Source organism: Andrena cerasifolii, chromosome 5, assembly GCF_050908995.1.
Source record: "Andrena cerasifolii isolate SP2316 chromosome 5, iyAndCera1_principal, whole genome shotgun sequence".
Classification (NCBI taxonomy): domain Eukaryota; kingdom Metazoa; phylum Arthropoda; class Insecta; order Hymenoptera; family Andrenidae; genus Andrena; species Andrena cerasifolii.
Window position 1 is genome coordinate 8410266 of NC_135122.1, and position 20637 is coordinate 8430902.

General features: G+C 38.7%; 3 protein-coding genes across 3 annotated transcripts; all 3 read right to left on the reverse strand.

The window, feature by feature from the left end:
* Positions 1–60: 60 nt before the first annotated feature.
* Hsc70-5 (Heat shock protein 70 cognate 5) lies at positions 61–5366 on the reverse strand. The gene is made up of 11 exons (XM_076813218.1): positions 5152–5366; positions 4609–4670; positions 4323–4468; positions 3270–3393; positions 2899–3207; positions 2542–2704; positions 2008–2464; positions 1530–1826; positions 1258–1445; positions 1039–1179; positions 61–956 (listed from the first exon to the last, which is right to left on the reverse strand). The coding sequence occupies exons 1-11, from the start codon at positions 5242–5244 to the stop codon at positions 849–851; spliced, it is 2088 nt and encodes a 695-aa protein (XP_076669333.1). The 5' UTR covers positions 5245–5366; the 3' UTR covers positions 61–848.
* A 734-nt stretch (positions 5367–6100) lies between these two features.
* LOC143369368 (peroxidasin) lies at positions 6101–17390 on the reverse strand. Its single transcript, XM_076813217.1, has 9 exons — positions 17274–17390; positions 16201–17192; positions 11343–12114; positions 10442–10869; positions 9165–9412; positions 8369–8618; positions 7178–7296; positions 6903–7062; positions 6101–6796 (listed from the first exon to the last, which is right to left on the reverse strand). Exons 2-9 carry the CDS (start codon positions 16269–16271, stop codon positions 6718–6720), a joined length of 2127 nt encoding a protein of 708 aa, XP_076669332.1. The 5' UTR covers positions 16272–17192; positions 17274–17390; the 3' UTR covers positions 6101–6717.
* Positions 17199–20404, reverse strand: Prp3 (pre-mRNA processing factor 3). The gene is made up of 5 exons (XM_076813219.1): positions 19936–20404; positions 19367–19578; positions 18500–19286; positions 18063–18420; positions 17199–17984 (listed from the first exon to the last, which is right to left on the reverse strand). The coding sequence occupies exons 1-5, from the start codon at positions 20081–20083 to the stop codon at positions 17585–17587; spliced, it is 1905 nt and encodes a 634-aa protein (XP_076669334.1). The 5' UTR covers positions 20084–20404; the 3' UTR covers positions 17199–17584.
* Positions 20405–20637: the final 233 nt, after the last annotated feature.

A 20637-nucleotide genomic window follows, 5' to 3' on the forward strand; every position in this document is an offset into this window, starting at 1 on the left:
TGAACGGATTTATTAAGTAACACAACGAAAATATTGAAATTATGTTCTGTAGTTCAGAAGTTCAAATAAAAAATTTTAATAATATGGTTACATCATAATACAATATTTTCTAACGTAATCTACATATCGCATACTTCCTATAGTAGTTTGTTTTGCGCCGTACATTCATCGCATTCTCTCGTACTTGTATTCTCTCACACTCATACTGGATGTATTACGACAATATTCTGGTTACAAACTCTCGTAACCGTGACGATTTTTCCAGCTACGTACCAATTTTCACGATTGTTCTCATAGTGAGGCCAAGTATGTAAAACTGACGAAAAAGTATGACACTTTTACACTTTTTGCACGTAGCTATAAAAGAAACTGTTACCAGGACGTACCATAAATTCAATTAGGTTTATGTACAGAATTTACAATTTGACCTCCTTTTACAAGATTCTAATTGAGTGCGTAATAAATATGTATATGCTATGTAAAGCACTTCCTTAGAAAAGCTCACTTTTGTACGATTAATATTCTCCAATTATGCGTTAGTACGAATTGAAATGAACGAAGCGTTTAAATCTGGTACACTAGTACGTTTTTGAAATACTATACGTTATGACCGGTCGATTGAAAGAGTTTCATTAATAGTTCGCTCTTCAAATTTAAATCAACATTTGCTATCTCCAATCATGCATGCTCAAAAATAAACGTTTTAAAAGTACACCGTCCACTTATGTTGAAATTTTGTTTTGTTACATAACGATGCGTCTTTCTTGAGCATGCAAAGCATTGATTGGTGCTCCTACAGCTGTGTGCAATGAATTTGTTTTGCCTCAATGCATATTACCTAAACGTAATTAATTCTTCTCCTCCTTCTTTTCAGCCCCGTCTTCCTGTTGGCTTTGGTTTTGACTCTGACCTTGACTCTGACCCCCCTGACTCTGACCTTCGCGTTCCGCGGCCATCTATAATTAATTAAATTTTGTAGAAAATATAACAGAATTTTAAACATTTACATTTTTCAAACTAATAATCAGATTTACATACCTTCTTGTACGCCATCTCGAACAGTTTAAGACTCGCTTGTTGCAATTCGTTCGTTTGCCTCTTAATCTCTTCTGGTTCTACATCGTCTTTCTTGCCCAGAGTTTCTCGCATTTTCCCGACCAATTCTCTCAGCTTGTCGCACTATAAAATAAAATTGTAAACATAGCAAATAAAAGTGTAATATCGATATACCATTGCCATCGGATTACTGAATCTTACTTCGTCTTGTGGCAACTGTGCTTTGAATTCTTCCAACTTAGACTCAGTGTCATGAATAATTCCTTCGGCTTGGTTCACAGCTTCAACTCTGTCTTTCTTGATCTTATCCTGCTTGGCATATTGTTCAGCATTTTTCACCATATTTTCAATTTCGTCTTTACTAAGCCCACCGCTCGATTGAATAACAACTGTAAATAAAAATTTATGAGTGATGGTCAGTTTTGTTAACTCGTGTTAAAATAGAATTTAATTAACTTTAAGCGTTTACATACTTTGTTGCTCCTTGCCGGTTCCTTTATCCCTAGCAGATACATGAACGATGCCATTAGCGTCAATATCGAATGTGACTTCTATTTGTGGTACTCCTCTTGGCGCAGGTGGAATTCCGACAAGAGTAAATTGTCCCAAAAGTTTGTTGTCATTAGCCATTTCTCGCTCGCCTTGGTGAACTTTAATTTCTACTTGAGTCTGGCCATCGGCTGCAGTTGAGAATACTTGGCTCTTCTTAGTAGGAATAGTTGTGTTTCTAGAAATTAATCTTGTAAAGACACCGCCCAATGTTTCAATGCCTGAAAAATGAAACATTACATTGCAATGTATACTACGAACATAGCTGTAGAAGCTGAAGCTTCTCGCGATAGTAATAACTCAGTAAATAATATCTTCATTTGTATCAGAGAGAAGATTAGTTTGCAGACATCATTGTCTGAATATTATTTCAATCGAATAACGTAGAGAAAAATTACGTACCGAGCGATAGTGGAGTAACATCCAACAGAAGTACGTCCGTTACATCTCCAGCAAGTACGCCTCCTTGAACCGCAGCACCAACGGCGACAGCTTCATCAGGGTTCACAGCCTTCGAGGGTTGCCGACCGAAAATTTCTTGCACTGTTTGTTGAACTTTGGGCACCCTTGTCATACCACCAACCAACAATACTTCACCGATATCAGACTTCGCTACTTCAGCATCCGAAAGTGCCTTTTGACATGGCTGAATAGTACGTTTAATTAAATCGCCTACAAGACTCTCGAATTTACTTCTCGAAAGCTTGAGATTCAAGTGTTTCGGTCCACTAGAGTCCATAGTTAAATAAGGCAAATTTATATCGGTTTGGAGGGAACTAGACAATTCAATCTTCGCCTTTTCAGCTGCTTCTTTCAACCGTTGCATAGCCATCGCATCCTTAGCTACGTCGAGACCTTGCTGTAAAAATATTAAAAAGTCATACGTAATTCTCATTGTAAACGGTGAAAATTATTTGATGAAATTATGATACGCACGTCTTTCTTAAATTCTGTGGCGAGATAATTAACTAAGGCATTGTCGAAGTCCTCTCCTCCTAAGAAGGTATCTCCATTCGTGGACTTCACTTCGAAGACACCTTTCTGAATTTCCAAAATGGAAATATCGAAAGTACCACCACCCAAATCGTACACTGCGATGCTGAAAAGAAGTATTATATTTATAGTACGTATTCCTTTAGTACACAGGATTAAAACAGTGTCATCGAATTAGTCAGTGTTATGGTATCAGCATGTTTAATAAAACATTTCTAAGAGACGAAAAATAATAGCATCATTCTGTGATCATCGATATTCATGTCTTAATTATGTGCCTACTGTGTTCGTGATTCTTACATTTTATCCTCCGTTTTGTCCATGCCATACGCAAGAGCAGCTGCTGTTGGTTCGTTGATTACCCTAAGTACGTTAAGGCCAGCGATTTGACCAGCATCCTTCGTAGCTTGCCTTTGCGAATCATTGAAATACGCAGGAACAGTAATAACAGCATTTTTCACCGGTGTACTTAAATATGCCTCAGCCGTTTCCTTCATTTTCATGAGAACGAATGCACCAATTTGACTAGGGGAGTACATTTTACCATCGCCTCCTTGAACCCATCCATCTCCATTAGAAGCTCGTACAATTTTATATGAAACAGTTTTCCTAGAAATTAAAAATACTAGTAACTGCACAAAAACGATGTATTAAAAATATATGCTACGTACATATCTTTCTTTACTTCGGGGTCTTCGAATTTTCGTCCAATTAATCGTTTTGTAGCATAAAACGTGTTCGATGAATTTGTAACTGCTTGGCGCTTGGCTGGCATACCAACTAAGCGTTCTCCGTCTGAAAGTTCATAAGCTCCTAATTCTGTTGCGGTTGAAACGAAGACTTCAGAACAGTATTACCAATGAAATATGTTCCTGAGTCTTGCTTCCTAATATCTTACTGCACGACTAACAAGGGAAGGACACCATGTGGTAGACACCAATTTTGATAAGCCTTGGCACAATTTAGGGTTTTAGTGGGTAAAAGTCCCACACTACCTTGGCGCCCGCGGGAGATTCCCTTCTGGAGGCGTTAGGGTGCCTTTTGAAGATGTCTCCACGTTAAAAAAAAAACACTTTATAAATTTTTTTTAACTTGGAGAAATCTTCAAAAGGCACCTCGACTCCTTCAGAGGGGAATCCCCCAGGGGCGCCAGGGTAGTGTGGGATTTTTACCCATTAACATGTTGACTGCCTACTACACCGATCGACGTGTTTTTTGTTCCGACTACACCGATCGGAGCGATCGGGCGGCTACGTGTCGAAGTGTCGTTTGTTTTGCTATTTCACTGATTGGCAGGTTTTGATAAGTTAAACCAATTGAGGTAACATGTTTCTGTTATTGGCCGAAACTGTTACATCTACTGATGTCGGGAGAGGCAGAGACGGAATTAGGTGGAGCGAGGAGAGTTACGTGTATATCTTATACTAGATGGAGCATGAATGTACAAGTATTTCTCCAGTTATTAAAATTAGCTTCAGCCATTGAATAACATAATCTTTCGAGTCACGCAACCATGTTTCCTATACCCTATTCCACGTGAGAACGAATCTCTTCCGTGCAGCTTGTCCCCATTGTCTCGGCTGCGATTGGTTGTGCCGAGTACGCAGCGGAAACAGAGCTAATGCCTGACGAAAGTAAAACTGGTCGCCAGGTGAGTCTGTTCTCTTATGGTTTAGAGTATAGTAGCGAAACATAAAAAATCATAAAGGAATATATGTTTTAACCTTTTGTGAATGCCACATAAGATGGAGTCGTTCGAGAACCCTCAGCATTTTCTATCACCTTAGGCTGTTTCCCTTCCATGACTGCTACGCACGAAAATGTCGTACCGAGATCAATACCAATAACTGCACCCTTTACTCCTTCGGATCTACATAAATAAATTCGGAAATTTTATTAGTATCCTTGAAAACTGTAATTGATATTTTTTTAATTTTAATCGCTACATCGTTAATGTATTAAGCGAGAAATGAACATTGGATTATTCTAAGTGGAGGATGTTTAATTTACTTGTATCGGTATTGATGTAAATCCGTGGTTCGTTGGGGCGTGATATAGGCCGGTGCCGCAACCTGTGAAATATTTAAATACTGTCATTATGAATATGAACATCGATATAAATTAGAACGTAACTTTCTATTAATAAGAGTGTATATTTATCTTAATCCACTTACATGTTGTAACATATATTAAAATACAATATATACATTTCGAGTGAATATTTATTACAATCAACGCGCGACAAATGTTAACGTTACGTGTACTGATGTAGCTCCACTTTTCCGCGAACAGTAGTATTCTTTAGCAGAAAATAAATTAAGCAACAGATCACGTGCCGGCTACGAGATCAGCGATGCGGTCGGCATTAAGAAAAAAGGAGCGTGGTTCAATTACGTTAAACACGAGAAGAACGTAAACGATATGTGATTACAGATTTAATATGATGCTACGTGATGAATTAGAGTCGATATTTAACGGAATAAGAAGGATGAGAAACGTTCAACGGGGATAGGTATTCCGGACGGTGCATCGTGAATCGCCATCGGAACTTACGTTTTTAAGAATTGTGCTGAATTGTTGCCTCCTAGCGATGTCGCAGGTGACATTGCTGCAGTTCCGTGTGAATAACTTTGCGGCGGTCAACATTTTGATTTCTACGCGTTATATCGTTCAATTTTACCAAAAAGTTGAGAATAGACGCGGATACCCCAACTTCACGTGTAGTGATGCAACCTTCACAGAGGCCTCTGATGCGCACTCCACGCGCGCATTTAAGAGTATTTCCACTCGGTGTGCCGCATACGTAACCACGCTTCGCCAATAACAGCTCGGTTCTCAATGGATTGACCAATCAACGTATTGCACGGCCATCCTGCCTCTCCTGACTCGAGAATTATCCCGAATGTTCTACTGTAGAATATGCATTGCTATCGTTGATGAAACGTGTTTTAGAAGTAACAGAAGTTTTTAAAAAAAATAAAGAAATGTTTTATATGGGAATTTGGTCAACATACTATCGTAATGTAACGTAATAAACGTCATAACTTTGCTGTGAAAATGATGGGAACAATAGTCATTCAACGATTAGAATTGTACGGTAAGGCATTACATCTTGAAACTTCCGGAATTTAAAATGCAATATGATGCAACACCCAATAGTGTTGCTATGTTATTCCTGAATAAACGGGGTGAACTAAAATCTAGATAATAGCTATATTATAGTTAAGTCGGCGTTTTTAATCGTGAGATAATTGTTTATTTGGCGTACTGTCGAAAATATGACGAAATACGGAAAACAGATCATTCTACAGAGATTACTATAATTCAATTTCCACTTTTTTTAAATTATAAACTTGTATCAAAGATATTTAGTTAATATTTTTTAATTTCTACGGTGATACCAATATAAAAGTTATTGGAAACTATAGCGCTGAAGGTAATCGAGTGCACCGTCAAGTAACATGTTTTTAAGATTTCTTATGGACGTATTTAGGACGTCTTGAAAATCTGTGATGGATGTCTTTAAGACGTCTGTGTGCTATCTGGGTTTAACTTAATTTTAAACCCAATAAAGGAATTTAATTATGAAACCACAATAAAATAAAAAGACTCAATAAGATTTATTTTCAACAAAAAATTGGAAAATTGTAAATCAGTTTGAGATGTAAAAAATAATTATTACACATATTTCAAACATGCGAAATATGTTAAATGTAATAAAGCATAGGAAAGATACATATTTTTCTTAAATCTCAAACATCGTTTTGTAGTAATCAATAGTAGAGGTTACTTATAATTTCACTTACAAATACTCTGCTAAATTTCATTGTAATACTTAATATTAGTAATTTATTCGCTATTAAATAAGTGTTGTTATTTAGCACTGCAATTTAGTAATGCAAATAAACGAATAATTAGTTATGGTTTAGAGAAAAAGGAAGTAACGATACTCACTTTACAATATTAAGTCTTAAAAATAGTGTAGAATTTAATTTCTTTATGGTAAGGAACAGTGCAGTTGATCGACACTTGAGTTTTCAATTATAATAATAACAACAGTTAGAAATAACGCTTGTTATGTACAGTTAAAGGACATATCGCGTTTGAAGCGTATAAAAATTACGAAACGTTCTTCTCTTTCCAAGCTAGGAGATTTGGTGACCCACTTGTGTGTATTGTACAATTTGTCATATCATTCCTGAAAATTTAAACGATTGATTATGTCTTTCATCTAGTACGAAATGAGAAAAAAATTATAAAAAATTATTATTTCAATTTTCCTTGAATTTAAATAACGGACTCACAGGAAACGATCTTTTAAAAGAAATGCTCTGGGTTGCATCCAATTTAGTCTGTCGCCATTGTAACACAAGATTTGTGCCATTGTAACTTTTCTAATTTCTTCCAACTGATTTAAAGCAAACGAACCTGGACTGTTTGCAACCTCGTACCAATATCTGTCGCCTGTACGAATATATATAACCGATTATAACCCATATAACTGATAATATTAAATTAATCATCGTACTGCATAATTCTGAAATTAGATTTTATGTATAATCGAGTAAAGCTCGCTTACCGAAACGAATATTTCGAAAGGTACGGCCTAATAAACAAAGGAATGTTGGTCCCAGGACAGAATCGGATATAGGCGCTTCCGAAAGTGCTCCTGTTACTAAATCTATGTGCTCCACACTTCTGCATGGTAAACAGTTCATTAAACAGCATATTAAATAGTTTATATATTATGAACGACAATTATAAATATTTCGCGATAAAAAGTATAGGTATCCTTCCTGTTTTTTATATTAAAATTTACTTTACTATTGTTGATATATGAACGTTACAATATTGTAAGAATTCATAGGTAATAAAATTTATATACAGGGCCGTTCCTGGGTTATGGCCTCTCAGGTGCAAAAACAATATTGCCGCCCTTATTAATTCAAAATTCTTTAATTAAGAATTTAATATGCAGCGTTTACTTTTATATCTAATACATACATAATTTTAAACAGTTATCATGCAAAAGAGTTTCGGTTATTATTCTTATTAATCAAAATTTTGGCCGCCCAGGTGCGAGGACACCTTCTGCACCCCCGCCAGGAACGGCCCTGTTTATATAAATATTTCGAAATGCAGTATCAAAAGAAGACACGAGCACAGTTCGACTGTCAATACCTTCTAAAAATTTTTAAATAGTATTCAGTTGCATTTCACTACAACTTTTAAATGCTACTTATAAGGGAAGATCCACAGCTCGCAAAATTAAAAAAAAAATCATGAAACCTTGGGAATATGTAGTGGATATATAGGCGCATGTATTACGCAATTTTTTTTGCTACTCAAATTCAGTCTAAGGGGGTGAAATTGGTCCCTGGAAATTCGACTAGAGAGATCGAAAAAAAGTTTTCAGACAAAAGTTACTTCTTTTAATCAGGACTATTATTCGGTATAAGTGATACCCGAGTTTTAATACAAAATCGGAAAATAGTCGGATTTTCAGGGGTCAATTTTACCTCCGAAATTGCGGAGTAGGTACATACCTATATATGTATCTTCTACATATCCCCAAAATTTCATAATTTTTTGAATTTCCGGGTTGGGCATCTTCTCTTGTTAATGTTCCTCAACATATTTATACGTTTCGATTTAAGAATTTGTTGAAGTATTGTTATTACAAAATTCTCTCCAAAATATATTTTATTAAATATTAGTACCTATATGATTATCTATGATTGCTATTGTACTATCGTAAATTTACTCTTACTTATAAACTGTCCGAAGTCTTTCTATGGTTTCTTTGGCCATTGCTCCTCGAAGGCTTTCAAAATCCTTAACGTCCGATGAATCACAAAATGATCGCCATCTAACGTAAGACGGTAGACCGTGATCTCTTCCTTGTTGTATGATTTGCGAGGCGTAATCCACGGCGGCATCGTTGCTTTTTCCATCGTGGAAGTATCTTTCCAAAAGGATTTCGTTCAATCCCGGCGGCAAAGGGTTCCTAGAATGTCCCGCTGTTGCGGAAATTAAATCTTGCATCCTAGATCGCCATTAAAACCAAGTTCTCATGGAACGTATTGATAGATCGTGGTGTTATGTATTTATGGCTTAAAAAGTTATGGCTTAAAAAATTACTATTCGCAAACAATTATCGTGAATTAGAATATTAACATAAACTCCTTTAAAATATGGAACTCTATGAACTCTTTAACACCTAGAAGCTACAGCTGAGTGATCGGTAAGGGAGCTTAACAGTAGCTCGATGACCCCTACGTAACGTTCTGACGCTTAATAATTACTCACAATCAGCAGACACTTTTCCCCTTTAATGAGGTTTGATTTAACGCCACAATAAAGCCCGCGGCAATTTGCAGCGTACAATTTATATTTAATAAAACTGCAATTGATCTTACGAAACGGACGTCTGCAGAAATAAATGATTACCAGCCGTCACGTGCCTAGTAATGTATTTGATCTTACGAAACACAGGTACGTACGTGTGCGTGCGTGTTCAAGAATGTTCCTCGCCGAAACTCTGTTTGCAAGTAATTTCAACTGACCTGTAGCACCGACGATTAGCCGATCAATAGCACCAGCTTCATAAAACTCTTGCGGAGCATAGAAGGCCGATAGTAAGGACCTTTCTCCGGATTTTAACGCCGATCGCGAGTCAACTAGGTCGAGGGTTTTTGGGGTCAGCGCAGCAACGAAGAAGAGTCCAGCGGACGCAACAGAATTCGAAAGCGTCGCATCCGTTCGGGTATCGTAGCCCCGGAAGTAACCACGATGAGTTAAGCGTAACTGATACCTTTAAGTACGAGGGCAATAATTATCATATAATGCGTATTTAGTTACTTGTACATTACGCATACAGCAGTGGACAAAAAAGTTACCATTTTCTCGTATTGTTTTATTTTTGTTATTTTTTAACATCAACTTGGAACTGCGGTATGTGTTTACTATACCTACATATTCTGGTGGGGAATTGAAAGCTGTATAGAACCCAGTTAAAGGTGAGTTTATTTAACTAACGAACAAAAGTTTTATACGGCATTGAACTGAACAGCACATTTTTAGGGCCGACGAAGGAGTTACCACTTCTGGTAACTTTTTAGGCCGTCTTAGAAGCAAAGAGTGCTCCCACAAAATATTAGATTTTTTTATTACATTTCCAAAGTGGTAAGTTTTTGTTGGTTTTAAAAGTGTGTGGTCTGGTTTACTGTTACGTACAGTTTTTATTTGTTAATTAAATAAATTCAACTTTAACTGAACGGAATATTTATATTGGACACAGGCTGCGGTTTTGAGTTGATGATAAAAAGTAATAGAGGCAGAGTGGTAACTTTTTTGTCCGCTACTGTATACAGATTGCGCCCGAAATGATGGTAGGGGGATGATTCCTCGTGCAAAGGTCAATCAAACGTGCGGAATAAAGTGTTTTAGTACGAAGCTTGGTTTCCGAGAAAATCGATTTTGAAATTCACTAAGTACACGTGTGCGTGGCTAGAAAATAGTAGAATTTATGACGTAAATTCTCGCGCTTATACCGATATTTAAATATTTTAAACTGCATTTCGACATACAAGTATTATACATTTAATTTGGAAGTCTTTTAAGACATACTACCATTATGTTACACAGTGTTTAGTGTTATCCTCAAAACGAGTAATATTTCTGTAAAACTGTGCTTGTAGCTCGAAAACAAGAAGCACATTAATATACCAATGCATTGTCGATGAGGATACATCGAATTAAAACTTGCTGCCGTCTGATTCACGAACGGATGCAACTTGTTAATCTGTTAAATGAATTATGACGCGGAAAGGAGTACACGTACTTGTTGAGAGTTGTTTCGCCGAGAACAACGGGCAGAAACTCGTTATAAGTTATATGCTCCATTTCCGCGATAACGATCCTTCTTGCTTCCTGGTAGAGCCGCTGGTCGCCCCAGTGAGGATTCAGTTGTCCCAGCTCTGTTGCAACTCGGTTATGTTCCCGTAGAAAAAGTACGTACATTAGAGTCAGACCAGGGTTCTCGTTTACCCGCGAGTCCCCGCTAAGAAAACACGGGAAAGCTTTGTTCGCGCTCCTGCAACTTTCGTGCTTAGGCGAGGGCATAGGCAAGTTCTTCCTCTGCGTATTAAGCAAACCGCCCTTGCCGGATCGCAGAGCTTTCGCTACGTCCTCGGAACTCCCATAAACGGGAGAGAGGTCTAAGTACGACGATGCTTGGTTGATCTGCTGCCGAGGACCCAATTTGCACCCCTAAAACGAGAAACTCTTTTCGCATACAGCTTATTAAATATTTCCAGGCGAATGAAATCAAAGTTGATCATACAATTAGAAATTCTTTGTAAATTTCACAGAGGATGTTAGGATGGGCATTAAAAAATGGCCACTGAGGTTATTCCAGTCGAAACAGCGGCGCACTCAGGATTTAATCTTGGGGGAAGCCTAGTTTGCATTTTTAATTCAGTAAAATTCATTAGGTAATTATAAAAATATATTTAAAGAGTATAATTCAGTTTTCTTTTTTTACAAAACCCCTTCTTTGGAGGGGGAGGGGGTGCCGCGGCTCCTTGGCCCCCTCTGAGTGCGCCAGTGGATTGAAATATTCTGCTATCCTTAGAAAAGATCTAGATTGGGTTACTGATGCAACGATCAAATCCTCCTCCCCCTAATTTCCTACGAATCGCCACGAATGTTGCGTTCTACGCGTGTACCTGTCTCTCTATTACCTGTATCGAATTTCCTGGGTGCGGCGCTGATCGCGAATACTCCATGCACCCGATAGCGTTATCCGCCCGGATCGGGAAGCATTCCGGATGGAAATGCTCGTAATCCACGTCGCAGCATTTCAATTTCCCACCGTCGGGCAGTTCCATCTTGGGTGTGTGCGCAAGATCATGAACAAGAAACTGGCCAAACAGTGCGGTGAGTGCCATCAGATACGGATGCTTAAGATCCAATCCCCCGGAATGCACTTTTGAAGAGACGTCTCTGGCGCTCGGCAAGTCCGTGCGCGGCAGAGAGACGCCGTCCATGTATTCAGGTGGTAGCAGTCTCGTGTAAGCTTCTAAAGCGGCGCCCCAGGTTGGATGCAAGGCGTTATTACACTTGCCTGTGTGCGTCCTGTAGCGAGGATCGACGCCCTTGCAGCTGGCCATTATTTGCAGGAAGGTGGAGGAATCGGGGCAATTAATAGCGGCCACGGAAGGTAACACGGAGGACGCCTCTTTGGACGTCATGTTCAGAGCCTCCACCAACATCATGGCCATCGTCTCGATCCGTAGAGCTTTCCTCGACAGATTTTGAGCGTGCTCGGTCATCTCGTGGGACGCGCCGAGAAACCACGACGGGGAGCCGTAACTTAAATGCGTGCGCGAGTTCAGGATCGCCCGCTCCGCTTCGTGGTATTTCTCCATCGAAATGTTGGTCCGCCTACTCAGATCCCGTAACATGTTTGACGGCAAGGTCGTACTCTCGACGAGTACGAGCAAGGCGAGGAATCTGCGAATCGGAATCTAAGGGTAGGAAACGTAAACTTCATCGTACACAAAAGGAATATCAATGGAAGAGACTACTGCAGTGGCGGATTTAACAGGGCGGCCGGTGGGCAGTTGCCGCCTGGGCCCCAGCCCAGAAGGCCCCACCCCAGGGCCCTATTCTTAAAGAAAAATATGATTTTATCCAAACTATATTTTTCTCTGTACTATTACACTGAGGCCGTTTTTACTAACCTACCTCTTCATTTTCCCGAAAAATGGGCCCTTCAGAGAGTTTGCCACCTGGGCCTTTTTCTTAAATCCGCCACTGGACTACTGAAAAGTCTGCGTTGGTTCATGTGAAGGAACAGCAATGGCAAGACCTTTAAAGAATAACTCTATGAGAATGGAAAGGACTTGCTTAAGAGCAAGTACCTAAGAAGTGTCTCGGGGCAATTTCAGCTCTTCGAAGAGCAATCTCGTGAGAACTGGGGATTCGTCAATTATCTGTAATAAAGTTGAAACTAATGTAGCCATACAATGGCGTCAATATCGTGGGAACAGAAGGATGTTGAAACTGAATCATAAGAAAGTTTAGCAACTTCGAGTTTGCCTTGTCTTTTCATTTATTTATTTGTCCTAACGTCTTGCTTCAATTTTAACATGCGTTTATCAGAAATAAAGTGGAGTTTGAATTGTTAGAAACTAAGGCACCAAACTTTAGAAACGCAATCTGTTCCCTCTAAGAATGAGAAAAGGTCATAGAAATCTAGGTCACGAAACGCTTTCTTACTGGGATGTAAACACTTTTTGTTCGTGGCAAAGAATTGCGTTTTAATCTCACCACTCGAGAGCTCCTTAATCATAATTACATCGGTCGATGGTTTGATAGAGGAGGCTCTGTCTGCATCTTCTCCTGATTTAAGGCCTCTGAAGTTTCTTTATGGAGACATCTCATAGCTATCATTTATTACGCCTACGTTGCTAACAAGATTCGATGTACATGCATCAAGGACCTTAACGCAGCATGCTTACTAAATTTTGATCTAAAAAAAGGTATTTACATCTCAAAGAACAAGTGTTTCTTTTGGAACTTAAAGTGACTACAACAAAAATATGGCCAACCATAGACCATCGATTTTGTATCTTGAATAACTGTAATGCCTCTAGAAAGCAACACTTCGCATTACCATTTAGGTTTACGCAGTGTTACTTTAATTTTCCGAGGAAACTTCCCTGGACGTTGCGAGAGGTAATTTTGTAGAGAATGAAAGATAGCTAATTATCCAGAAGAACCATATGGTAGCTAGCATGGAACCCTTGAGCATTAACATCGTGAGAACGTGCAAGGAGTTGAAGTCTCCATGGTAGGTAATGTTACGCCTTGCACTGGGTGAACTCGTGAGAAATTGTCTGTAACTTCTATCATACAGTAGTACGCCTTGACGTTACCTAATAATCACCATGTAAATTCAATGGTTGTCTTATTACCTAACTTGACAATGACGCGATAGGATCAACCATTAAAAACACAATTGTAGGGTTGGGCGCGTTTCGGCTGCGAATTCTCGCCGTTCCTATATCCGCATTGCGAACGAAACGGGATGCACGACGAAACTAAGCCGCCTTTCCGCGCAATAGAGCCACGGGCATCGAGTGGGTCGCTTGATTTCTCGATAAATTAGCCTGCTTGTTATATGGCGAGAAAAATGGGCCCACCGATGCTGAACGCGTCGCGTGACTCGTTTCAACGTTTATCGCGAGAATCGCAATGAACTCTTCGAGAGACCTTGTCTAGGAGATGGCATTTCGTCTCATTCCGTCCATGCTATTGTTCCGCTTATCGCGTTAAATTCATTCATCGATTCACCTATATCCCGAAGGCAAAACTCTCGACTAATAGTTAGCCTCTTTTTCGGCTCCCACCACCGCGGCATAGGTACGAACGGAACGAATTCATGCGACCTTAAAGAGAAGATCGAAGAAGGCTCGCTGTCTGACATTTAAGCTCCTTCCTGGTTCTTTTGTGATTTCCTTACGTAATCTTCTCTGCTCCCATGATTAGCGCTTGTATAAATTGATGGAAAGCATTGCTTGGTAACGAGGCCCACTTTTAGCGAAGACATTTTTTAAAATCGTTAATTCCTTTTGACATTAAATTTCCAAGGACGTGGAGCATAAAAGTAATAAAGTACCGCGAATCCTATTTGCCTTTTCTTTGTGAAATGTGTTGCAATTACATTAGCCTTTCATATCGCTGTAATTACCATATGCTCTGAATAAAAAATTATAAAATTGCTAGCTCGTTGTATTTGCAGAAGGTTTCGTTAAATTATACAATTTTCAAGTCTTACCAACTTTTCACATGCGACTGTTTTATAGCTCACGATTTCTATTTTCTTCTATCTTTTTTTAAACCAGCGCTGCATCTCCCAAGCGAATATGTTGAAAATACCAGTCGTGAATCTTTACACATGTATAGGTACTATATTAGGTAAATTCTATCAAAACATTTGACGTTAGCAAAAATGAAGATTCATATTTTCAAGTGTTTAAATCTTATTTCTCAAACGATTTACGCGTAACTGCATTCGCAATTACTTTTGCAATTGTTTTCAATAATTATATAAATATTATTATATTATTTATTAATCCAATTTCTTATATCGCAAAATTTTTCACAAAATATTATATGCTTTTATTTACATTTAATGCAAAAAAAAGTAATTATTCAACTTGACCAAGAAGAAAATTCACGTGATGCGTAATTATTTTCTTTTGATTTAGTTAATAGCGTCTGCTGTAAAATTACCGAGTTCTTATTTTATTATTAATTTGACGCTTTTTTTAATACTCATGACGTATACACATATGTATTATTTGAAAGTGCAACTATACTATTATTTGGACTGGTAATTTCAATATAGAAATACGCGTAATACAGAATTCGAAATAGGATTAGGAATACCATTTTCAGAAGAAAATATGTCTTTTAATACAGACTTTCAGTAGACATTATTTGGCGGTACAGTGTGAGAAACACTCGACAAAGAAAAGCCTTAATTTATCAAACAACATAAGGTTTATAATTCTCAGTTGCCCAATACAGCGAACAATGTCAATAAATTTGTTTTATAATACATTATATATAAAATACACGCTTTTTCCTACGTATATTTACAATTCTCCTTAGTGAAAGTATTTACAATAGTTAATCTGCTGGACATCCAGAACAGAGATTGCTATATCGTTAAATGGAAGAAAGAGCAACATTCGAGGAATTATTCGAAAAGGGTTCGCGATATCTCGAGAAAATTTAATCATTTCATATCCTTCCATAATGAAAATAAGTACGAACATGTGATTTTTCTTTCACACTATATTCCTTGTGAAGCTGTCCACTTTTCGCTAAATATTAAAATAACATGAAAAGTATAAGTCGTGAAAACATATATTTGTGATATTTTTTAAAAAAAAGGTCTGCAATTCGCAATAAAAATGGGCCGGTGCATAGAGTCTTGTTTTATGCAAATATGTTTGTATTTCATGAACTTTTCTATTACTTATTTATTCCAAAGTAATATAGACAATGCACTCTTGATTAGCAGCATCTCCTAATAACAGAACTGGTCGATACAAAGATGCATTCGAAGATAACGAATAAATTAGCCGAACCTGAATTCACTCGTTAGCAACGAATACGTCTTTATTCTCATTCGTATTAGCATTTATACTGTTTTTAGGACGAATACATTACATTTTATACTGAAGCTCCAAAAGAATTTATCCGAATCTTTTCTTTAAAAACTATTCGAATAACGCTCAACTCTGACAACAGTAACCGACTACAGCAGTCACCCTTTTAAAACTTACTTCCCCTTCTGTATACTCTAAAATACTTTACTTTCAATTGTACGGTAAGCTCTCTTCCCCGAACCTTAACGTTCGCACTTTTACTCGCTTTGAAAATACAAGTGGAGCCCATCGTTCGAATCACAAACTGCTCGACGATCCCCTAAGGAATACCAGGAAATTTCGCAATGGCCACCGCGTTCCGATAAGGGCCCGCGGTGTCGGGTCACCCCGCAAAAGTGATAACGGGAACACTCACCGCGACAGGAGGCCGAAGACACCGTTCGGCGGTCTTCGTTTCACGCACATCGACATTTTCCCAAAGACCATTACGCGTGTCCCCGTACGATAACGATCAGTCCAACATCAACGCACGATAGAATTCATTTGCCTGGTTGAAATTTCGCAAGAGTCGCGGCGGGTATGCGCAAGAGCACGAAGCGGCAAACCTGAACTGAGGCCCGATCCTCGAACGAAAGTAATGCCCGAGTCCGTTCGGCCGGTTTAAAGAGTGGGGCCCCGCTAAGGATCACTGTAATACGGTGTAGGGTGTCAACAATGCGCGGCGCGCCGGTGTGTAACGCTTACTTAGAGGCACGGGTAAAAGTGCATCGTTGCTCCTGCAGTCGGATTGGTATTATGAACGAGACCAAGGTTCACCTTTCATAGGCTACGTTGCCCGTAGTCGCGGTTGGACGTGCAGTTTCAAGGCTCCAAAGTGCATTCACACTCTTCTATCGTATACATAGCGCGGCTCTGTGTACGCACACCGCGTGTTCCTCTTTATAGCCGCGGTATGCTAATTGACACTCACGGGCTGAAGCCGTAATGTCGACCATGGATTAAAATTCTTAGGGACGACACCGCGAATGATTAACCACGCGGCCACGCGCACTTTGCACGCCCACGATCTCGCGACGGGAACCCGCGAAAGGGTATTACGTGTCGCGAGGCTGATCGGAGAGATCGCCTTAGAAAATGACGAAACGTTTTCGCCGGGCGGTTGTTCGCGCGACGGTAAACGCTTCTGAGTTAAAAGGACGACGGTAATGGTTCTGCGAGTGACTGAAATCTAGGCAACGGGATCACACCTCGTGTCCCACGCAGTCTTTTCTCCTGTTAGAAATATTTGAATGCGAGGGATATAAATGTGATGAAAGTACGTATGTGCGAGGTGAACCATCAGTAACAGGGCGTCTAATAATCTCTTGTAATTCTGACGATACGAAGAAATGTTTTAAGAAATCGAACCTGGAATTAAAGCTTTCGATAAAGAAAATTTATTTGATGATTTATAGAAACTGTGATGTTCAATTGGGTACTGATACTTACACGACATATCTTATAGTTACGCTTTTATATGATCCGTAAGTCGTAAGTGATTTCGAAATCTCAACTTTACGCCATGGATTGAGGGTTTCTATAACTACTTTAAAAAAAAAGAAAAAAAAGAATTATGTGTCATTAGAGGCCTTGAGCACTTTTATTTTCGCTCCACGTGCCATTGTATACATTTTTGATCGTTCCATTATCCTCTTGTTCTCATAGCAATCGCTTGTTTAAATTGTATTGAAGTTTACCTATGATCGCGTTCGCATTAGCCTGTTAATATGTATTGCTTACTTAAACCAACACGCTCGGTTCTAAGAACGAACGTCGTCTGTGTTGTCAAGAACAGCCCCGCTGTAAGCTAAATCCCAATAGTGTTCGACTTGGTGCTTTTTAAAGTGCTCCCGAGCCATTTTCTCGATCGGGCAAACTTTAAACTTGATTTCACCAAAGTGACGCTGTTTACTAGTACCTTCCCACACCGGGACACACTTATTCGGTACATCGTTACCATCGTTATCTTTTATAATGTCTTCTTCCCATTTGATACGATGCATCATTAACCGTTTATATTTACTTAATTGCTTTGCTCCCCCTTCCACCACAACCACGTTGCAGTCTCGGAAAAGCATTACACAGCCGGTGAGATAAAGCTGTTTCGCATTCGTTTCCACTTTAAACTTCTTCGAAGCGTTATTTAGAAGATCGCGTATTCTGTAAATATTAATTAAACCTTGTATAGTTTTAGTTTCCAAGATAGCGCGTACTATCTATATCTCTCGTTCAGATTACCTGTAAACAGCTACATGTACACCGAGCGTAGTATCCTCCTTAAGTTTCCTTGCCTTCTTTTCGCGCCGTTGATCGGCAGTGAGTCTTCGAGCTGCATTGGCATCCTCGTGTGCCTTTAATCTTTTAGCCATTTGTTGCCGAACGTGTGCTTCTATTTTTGTAGGGTCCTGTACGGCCTCCGTTCCTAATACTCGCATCAGATTTGAAATCCGCAATTTTGGTTCTGGCGGCGGTTCAAGACCTAACCGAATTTTTTCTTGTTCTTCTTTCCACGCTTCTCGTCTATTTTGTCGGCGCAATTTCTTACGTTCCTTCTTCGTTAGAAATACTGGCATATAGATCGGTTTTAATGGATCAGCTGAAATAATAAAAATAGAAGTAATTAACCGCGAATCAGTGTATCAGTTTAACTCGACTGTTTATCCAAAAATACATACTCGGTGGTCGCATTTGTGTGGGATGCTCTACTAAATTGGTGATCGTAGAATTCTTAATCGCTGTTTGCTCATCTTCATTTGGATATCCACCTGTGAATATTACAGAATCCCACCATTCTACGTTAGGCACATCTTCGCTGAGCGCTTCGGTTTTAGGTGCTATAAGCGCCAGTTTAGTTGCTGAACTGATACCAGTTTTCCTAGCAATTTGACTAATTTCATTTTGCAATTTTTCTAGCTGAGCCTTCATACGAATTCTTTCAGCCAACTGCTGGAACTTTCCTGGTTCGTGGAACTTCAATGTACGTTTACCACGCACTGCTGGCTTCACACCTATTCTGGTATCGAAAAAGTGTGTATCCTGAATTTCTTCGGGGCCTTTGGATTCCTGCAATTGCGCTTTGAACTCTTCCCGTTTCTTTGCTCGGATATTAGCTTTCAATGTCGGCACCACTTGGGTGAGCTGTACTTCCTTGCCCGTTATATCTACTGTTCTTCCCGACTCATCCAAGATTAACGGAGTTGGTTTGTCGGGAACGCTGACATTGCCAAGTAGCCCCGAGCTCAGCTTACTTCTAATTTGAGCTTGTAGAGCAGCGATCTTTCGTGCTTTGTCAGAATCGGTTTTACTTAATAAACCCTGGTTGTACATGCTTCCTACTGACGGCAACTGGTCTCGTACTTTGAGTAATGGCTTCACCGATGGCACCTCTTCCTGCTTTATGGCTTTTAATGCCCTCTTCCTCTCTTCGATTTCTCTTTGGGCGTTAGCCATCATTTGCCGTATCTATGCAAAGGCAATTAGTATGAAAATTAGCAGAGTAATATTTTTATACCGACAGACATTTACGCATCCAAATTCAATACCTTATCCGCGGACAGTTGCGCTTCCGTCGTCTTCTCATTTTTCACTTCGTCATCTCTAAACCTAGGCTTCTTCGCATCTTTATCCTTATCTTTATCATCCACATGGTTTCGTTTTTTACTTTTCTGTGCAGCTTTGGCATCGTCGTATATCGCGAATATCTTCTCAGTTAATTTTGAAGCTTTTTTATCTTCCAATAAAGCGGATAGCTTGTCTATAAAATCAAATGCATTAATTGTGTCATTGAGTCAATAAATTATACGCAACAACATATTAATTGTATGTGCATTTTTGATAAATGCATATAATATAGTGCATATATTAATAAATACATTGTTTATTACTAATCTGATTTCCTAAATCAATCATAAATTTCTGTAATTTATAATAAGCTATATAGAAATTAGTTTTTGTTAAAAGGTAGCGCGCAAATACAGTTACAACACTTTTGGTTTGTTGTCAATATACACGAGCGATTGTGAGCTAGTAAATTCTAAAATATTCACATTCGTAAATCATTATTTTCGAGAATCTTAATTAATCGAGTAATATTGTGGAGACTACTACTAACCTGCGGTTTTGCGTTTATCGTAGCCAGAAGTGATACAATTGACAGCCGTGGTAACGATAGCAGGTTCCCCAAAACCGAGAAATTTATGAACCGCTTTTTCGATTTGCGGTTTCATCTCATCTATTTCTTTTCTCGTTAAATACGCCATTTTCGTTGGTTTGTTGTAAGAATATATTTGTTTAAAAGTGTGTCAACTCAGCAGAGAATTGTCTACTTCACAACATAACCTTTAGAAATTATAAGGTTAAGTACCGCATCTCCGTCACACTTTCATTCAGGTATAATTATTTTATATTCCGTTAGATGAGTAGGCGATGAATATTTGAAGGATTGTCATGGCATTTCTTTACGGTTTGATGCTTGTTTCTAAATTAAACATTGCAAGTATACTCCAATAACATCGAAATCACATTGCAGCACTGTACATAATTGTTATATCAGTTCGTTTAATCCACCAAATTCCTCAGTCAAACTGGTAATACCAACTACCTTTCTAGTTCCCCATAAATGTAACTAGTAAAAGAAAGGGGAAAAGTGTCGTTAGATTGCACAAGGAATTTATTACTAGATCACGAAGCTTCTAGGGGATTTCGAATAGTATGATTTAAATATAAAAGCAGCAACAACTCCATAAGATTGAAATACTATTTTTCTTAAAAGCAAGAGGAAAAGGAAACTTTTTGTTTCCACATAAACTATATT

Bases quoted from the DNA above. Each gene is read 5' to 3' on its own strand.
- LOC143369368 (XM_076813217.1), bottom strand. From the start codon at position 16,271: ATGGTCTTTGGGAAAATGTCGATGTGCGTGAAACGAAGACCGCCGAAC. The intron at 12,115-16,200 runs GTGAGTGTTCCC...TCCGATTCGCAG, and splicing joins GTCTTCGGCCTCCTGTCGCG to ATTCCTCGCCTTGCTCGTAC. The intron at 7,063-7,177 runs GTAAGCGAGCTT...ATATTCGTACAG, and splicing joins CTTTCGAAATATTCGTTTCG to GCGACAGATATTGGTACGAG.
- Prp3 (XM_076813219.1), bottom strand. From the start codon at position 20,083: ATGGCGTATTTAACGAGAAAAGAAATAGATGAGATGAAACCGCAAATC. The intron at 19,579-19,935 runs GTTAGTAGTAGT...TTGATTTTATAG, and splicing joins CGATAAACGCAAAACCGCAG to ACAAGCTATCCGCTTTATTG. The intron at 19,287-19,366 runs GTATTGAATTTG...GCCTTTGCATAG, and splicing joins CGCAACTGTCCGCGGATAAG to ATACGGCAAATGATGGCTAA.
- Hsc70-5 (XM_076813218.1), bottom strand. From the start codon at position 5,244: ATGTTGACCGCCGCAAAGTTATTCACACGGAACTGCAGCAATGTCACC. The intron at 4,469-4,608 runs GTAAATTAAACA...TTATTTATGTAG, and splicing joins TTACATCAATACCGATACAA to ATCCGAAGGAGTAAAGGGTG. The intron at 1,180-1,257 runs GTAAGATTCAGT...TTTATTTTATAG, and splicing joins CACAGTTGCCACAAGACGAA to TGCGACAAGCTGAGAGAATT.